This window comes from Anguilla rostrata, chromosome 9 (assembly GCF_018555375.3).
Source record: "Anguilla rostrata isolate EN2019 chromosome 9, ASM1855537v3, whole genome shotgun sequence".
Taxonomy (NCBI): domain Eukaryota; kingdom Metazoa; phylum Chordata; class Actinopteri; order Anguilliformes; family Anguillidae; genus Anguilla; species Anguilla rostrata.
In genome coordinates, this window is record NC_057941.1 from 35,788,514 (window position 1) to 35,794,513 (window position 6,000).

General features: G+C 44.0%; 1 protein-coding gene across 1 annotated transcript in view; it reads right to left on the reverse strand.

Moving 5' to 3' along the window:
• LOC135263686 (serine/threonine-protein phosphatase 2A 55 kDa regulatory subunit B beta isoform-like) overlaps nt 1-4,670 on the reverse strand; it is a 74,898-nt gene extending 70,228 nt beyond the window's left edge. The window contains exon 1 of the mRNA XM_064351998.1: nt 4,191-4,670. Coding sequence (XP_064208068.1) covers nt 4,191-4,269 — 79 coding nt within the window. The 5' untranslated portion in view covers nt 4,270-4,670. The remainder of the gene's footprint in view (nt 1-4,190) is intronic.
• Nucleotides 4,671-6,000: the final 1,330 nt, after the last annotated feature.

Sequence of the window (6,000 nt, forward strand, 5' to 3'; positions counted from 1 at the left end):
AGAGGGAGAGAGAAAGAGAGAGAAATTTTAGCCTCCGTCTGACACGGGAGAAGGAAACTCTACCCTCTCTCTCCCCACCGATCCCTTGGTCTCCATGGCGATACTGGCCCTATCGATCCACCGGCTTTTTTTTCTGAGATGTTCGAGTCCACGCCCCGTCTCAGGACGGGAGGCGCGTTACAGCATGGGGTCCCTCTCTCGGGGGCTGCCCCTGGTGTGTTATCCACACAGGCCCCCCCACCTGGCCTCTGTCAGGAGAGCTACGCTGATGTTAAGCAATGAAAGACGGAGGTGGCTGTACCAGTCCTAGCGGCCGGGGCACTCTCTCCGACGGGGCAAAACTGAAGCCAGGAGCTTGACCCACGCTATCCGCACTCATGGGCCCCCCAGAGAGGTCTGCAGGTCAAAGCTGGAGCCATATGTACAGTATGCCCCCCCCTCCGACAGCAGCCCCCTCTTGGGGAGTGCAGGCTAAAAGTCATCATAGAGCACCAGGTCCCCCCTGGCCTTGCGTTTCTGTGTCCCTCCGATAGCTTGTCCCCAAGTCTGGCACCGCTTCGTCGCCTTGGCGATGATCAGCCACGCATCTGCTACTTTTTCCAGAAGCATCCCCCCCGAAACCCCCCCCACCCCCAGACCCCTGCCTCCCCCACAGGCCGCTCAGGGCTGAGCCCACAGTCACATATAAATTCCGGTCAGCTGCGCTGCCTTCACAGCTCATTTAGTTCCTCTGAAGTGGCCACAAAGAAAAGAAAAAAAACAGCACTTATCTCTGCTACTGGCCCGACGGATCCTCCTGATAGTCAGCCAATGGGCAGATAGCTACCCTCTAGATCCTCCTGACGCAGCCAGCCAATGGGCTGATAGCTGCCCACTAGACCCTCCTCACACAGCTTGCCAATGGGCTGATAGCTGCTCCCTGGATCCTACTTACACAGCCAGCCAATGGGCTGATGGCTGTCCACGGGATCCTACTCACACAGCCAGCCAATGGCGTTAGCTTCTTCTCTAACAGCCGGCAGGTTCCAGCTGCTTCCTGTTGCCCGGCTCTGTTTTCTCTTCAGCCTAAATGACGATATTCAGTCAGGCGTTCAGCTCGCCTCTGATTGTTCTGAAGCCTCCATCAGGCTCATCTGTTAGAGAACCAGCTGGGCTTTGATACAGCTTTCAGCTCCAAAAAAACAACAACAAAAAAAAAACAAAGAAGAAGAAGAAAAAAAGTGAACACACTTTTTTTTCAACAGCATTTTAGTGGCTTCTACGAGAAGCAGCCTTCTAAGACTATTACTGCTTCTGTTGCTGGCTCTGCCTCTGTTACATCAGAGGGAACAGGAAGTCATAAACATGATTTAAAAACAACTGTCTTTTTGGTTCCCCGGAGTAATGCGTATGTTTCTAATGCAGCCCCAGGGACATGTACCAAGCCACAAGCCTCCCTACCCCACCCCATCTGCACGCCCCCCCCCCCCCTCCCGCCACCACATATACAGTCATAATCCCCAGTGCAAGGGAAGTAAGGCCAGAAAAGGGGGAACTTAAAAAAAAGAAATCTCAGAAGAATAATTAATTCTGTATAAACACATAATTTGCCAAAGAAAACAGCTTACCCTATTTGAAGATGAAATGGTGGCTAATTATACACTGAAACCGTTGTAATTTTTTCTAAAATGTTTTTTTTACTAGCAACAATTCTCATTCTTGCATTATTTTTATTTCATTTATCCACTTTAGTTTGTTATAGCTTAATGCAATAATTTTTTATATTATATTTATTTATTCAGCACATTGAACACATTTCATGCAGAGTACAAGAAAACACATGAGGAATACAGAAAATAAAAGAATAACAGCTATTAGGATTGGAATCAATTCCACTTCATTTCAATCAATTCAGGACAAGAATTTAAATTCAGCTCATGAATAGAAAAATGTTCAAACTGTTCTACGAAGATTTATTTAGTTTGTGAACTGAATCTCAATTAATTTCCCAAACTGACTGAACTGAGACGGAATTGATCCCAGAACCCAACAGATATGCAGTATAACATGAGATGATTACATTACAGTAACATGATACAAGCAAAGTGGAGGAAACAACGAACTCAATAAAGAAATTACTTAAATTTAGCGACACATGGAAAAAGAAAGCAGGCGTGTAAGGAATTAAAACAGTGTGAAGAAAAGAATCATCGGACAAATATAACATTAGGATAGAGATTACAATAGATATGCCCTGCGATAGATTGGTGGCCTGTCCAGGGTGAATTCTTGCATAGACATACGTATTCTTGCCTGTCACCGCAATGCACGCTGGGATAGGCTCCAGCAACCCCTACGACCCTCCCCAGGATAAGCGGGTATAGATAATGGATGGATGGATAGATTACAATAGAAAGATACAGGATAAAGGGGACAACACAGCAGATTAATTTGGTCTTAAAATCTTGGCTTAAAATTAGACAGAGACGCATCAGCCTTAAATTTGCTATTCTATATATATTCCTTTTCGATCTGGGCTGTCAACAATAAATTCCCAGTGTCTGCAGGTTTTTGTGGTTTTGCTCCAATCAGCTGCCAATTAAGGCCTTGAGAGCAAATTGTGTTGATTCTTTAGCCAAATAAACAACTTTTTAATGAACCACTGGTGCCAAGAGCACCCTGAAAACCAGCAGACGCTGCAGCGCTCCAGGGCTGGAGTTTGACTTAGGCACGTTGTAAAACCGTTATGTCACAACTGACACACCTGCTCAGTCACACAGAGGCCAGAAAGCCTGCAGAGTATGTGAACGCTATTCAGCTTGTAAGGCAAAGCGGCGAATATTAACAATAACTAATAAAACTGGAACTTTTGTACCAAAACCCACTGACTGTGCCTGCATTGTGTTCCAAACCCACACATACTTTGAGTTGAATGACAGATTTAAAAAAATAATAATTTCTGCGCAACACTGCTTTGCTTCATTTGCTTGTTTGGCAAATATAATAAGACAATCCAAAACAAGCTATATAAAGCAGAGTTATCCATTTACATGGCCAGATTATACTGTAGGTAATAATTATATGTTTATAGGTGTGTACAGCAACAATGGCTGCAATGAAAGTTAAGAGGCCCAGTTCAAACAGAGGTGTGCACTGCTCATTCCTGGGATTCAAACCGGCAACCTCCTTCATCGTACAGATACGACTTGTATCCAAACCTTTAATCCACCAAAATAAACTTGACAGTTATAGAGAACCGCCTGATTGATGTGCCACTACATTAATAGGGTTCTTTGGGCAAAATCAGCAGATCACGTGAGTCTTACTCCCTTTCCGTCGCATGAATGACTAGTTCTGTTCTCCTGAGTATGTAAGGATTGCTTTCGAAGTCCTTACAGCGAGAAAAGAGCAAGCAGAATTTGTACTCATTTCTTTTTGGCTAAGCTCATCTATTTATTTTGTTCATTAACTTTGACATATGTGTTTTGATGGCTAAGTGCAATCTACGTACGTGTATCTGTAAGCATTAGAATTTTTCTGGTGTAAAAAGAAGAAAAAAAAGAGAAAAAAAAACATTTTAACAAGTTGCATCCAGAATATTCCATAATATTGTAAAATGTATTCACATATGGAGAACGTTTATTAACAATTACAAGCTTTAAAGTTCTGATGCATGAACCTGGAGTGAAGCAATTCCACGTGTTTTGAGTTTATGCATGTTTTCGTCTTTCTTTTTAAGCTGGGAGTGGGGTCGGATAACTAGTTATATCTACCTCGTGATGCAAAGCACGGGATCTCTTCGCTATGGGTGGGTGAACGGACGGCCTGTCATAAACCACTCCACTAAAGATGTGTTTATACGTGGGCTGTTTTGGGTTGATAACCTTATAGTTTAGCTTCCTTGTCTTTGTATTTCTTAGATGGTGCGTTTTTGCTGTTTTTACTGCCGTATAATTAAACATCAGTGATGCAACTATGATTTGGACAACCCCACGCGATCCACAGTACAGACCTGAAATACATACTGGCTCATATGTCAACTTAATGATCTCTATCCAGTAGCCAAGGGGGAGACATGACTTGGGAATTGCGCCCGACTGGCTTGGGTTTAGAAGTCATATTAACCAGTTTCTACTGCCTAATATATGTTCTTAAAAAATGTCTAAAACACACATACATGCGCGCGCGCGCGACGCATCTCGCAGTCCTACCTTCCGTATGGCAGCTGGAGGACAGGATGGTGCTCGGAGGTCGGAAGAGGTAAGGCAGGTAGCGGGAAAAACATTTCATCTTTTTTTCTGTTGTCTTTTTTTGGTTAGCACCAACGCATTACTGTGTAGGCTAGTCCACAACATCAAGAGCTTTTCGAGAACACGGAGAGAGCGGGAGAGGGCTCTATCGAGGAGTGGGCTACAGCTTCGAGTTTTCAGCGAGCTAACGGCGGCATCACTTTGAGCGGATGCAAACGTCAAATCATTTCAAAGGCAAAACCTTCAATGCAATCGCGGCGGCGCTGGGAGAGGTGCGATGTCTGCGCGCGGCTGCTCTCCGGTTCATCGTGCTTCCGCCTCTTTTTTCGCCGGCAGGACGCGAGAATGGGCTTTTTCCAGGGAAGAGAGAGAGAGAGAGGCGGGAGTCGAGAGGAGGGGTTGCTTTGGATACTGCTTGCGGCGCACTGTCGTGTAAAAGCATCGATCGCTGTCACTGTTTGCAGCCGTGAAGTTTTCAGTCCCAGTGTCAACCGACCCTCCCCCCATGCACATCTCTCTCTCTCTCTCTCAGATAAATGCACGCACACACATAGGCTACTAGCCACACATGTTAAATATGCTTCTGTGTGTGGGCCGTTCCAGCTTTAGAATCAAATACACCATCTTTACAGTCAACTGAAGAGTTTGAAATTATTATTATTATTATTATTGTTGTTGTTGTTTAATAAATAATAATAATACACTACAGGAAGATTCAGAAATATTTTTCAGATTTATGTCTCAAAACAGATAACGGAAACATCAGTGCAGTCAGGCTGACAATTATAAAGCCAGGCATCTAATAATAATTTTCAGCCAAAGCCAAGCCTGTGAGAAACCTGTCACTCCTCACACATGCTGTACAGGTGTCCAATGTTACGCGGTTCATCCAGGTAAACTATGTTTTGCCGATGCCTGAATGTTCTGGTTCCTATGGCCTATTCTCATAATGTTATCCTTTATACACATATTCGATATGTTTCAGAATGTTAATGTTATGAGATGACTCACCTGTTGTGATCTCCTCCATCAACTGATGGACTAGAGGTTATGTGATAACCCCGTGTGCCTGTCTGTCTGAGCCCGTGGAAAGAGTAACTGGAGAATTAGACGAAGCCGTCTGTTCTCAGATAAGAAATTCTTTGGTTTGAATGTCCGCGTAACTGCGGGAGTTCACATGGAGGGTGGCAGGACTATGCACTTTAAATAGTGGCACGGAGTCCAATGTGTTACTAGCATAGATAGCATCTTTCTGATGATGCTAAACAGGTTTTACTTTCGCTTGTTTGTTTTTTGTTTTTTTGTTTTTACTTTGCTTGCAAACATGTACCAACCGAAGGGGCTTTTCAGGGGGCTCTTAGACTTAATAATAGATCCCTCATAATATACACATGCATTTGATAAATCTAAAAAGCTATTTATTTTCTACACAGAAAACAACCCCAGCCTGAAGAATGTACTGGATATCATCATCAGTGAACAGGCAAAGTATTGTGTGAAATAATGTACACTATGTGACCAAAAGTATCTGGACACCCCTTGGTCTGGGGCTGTTTCTCATGATTTTAGCTAGGCCCCTTAGTTCCAGTGAAGGAAAATCTTAATGCTACAGCATACAATCACAATCTAGGCAATTCGGTGCTTCCCCAACAGTCTAGGAAAGGCCCTTTTTTGTTTCAGCATGAAAATGCCCCCAGGCACACAGCAAGGTTTGTCGACATCGGTGTGGAAGAACTTCACTGGCCATCACAGAACCCTGATCTCAACCTCA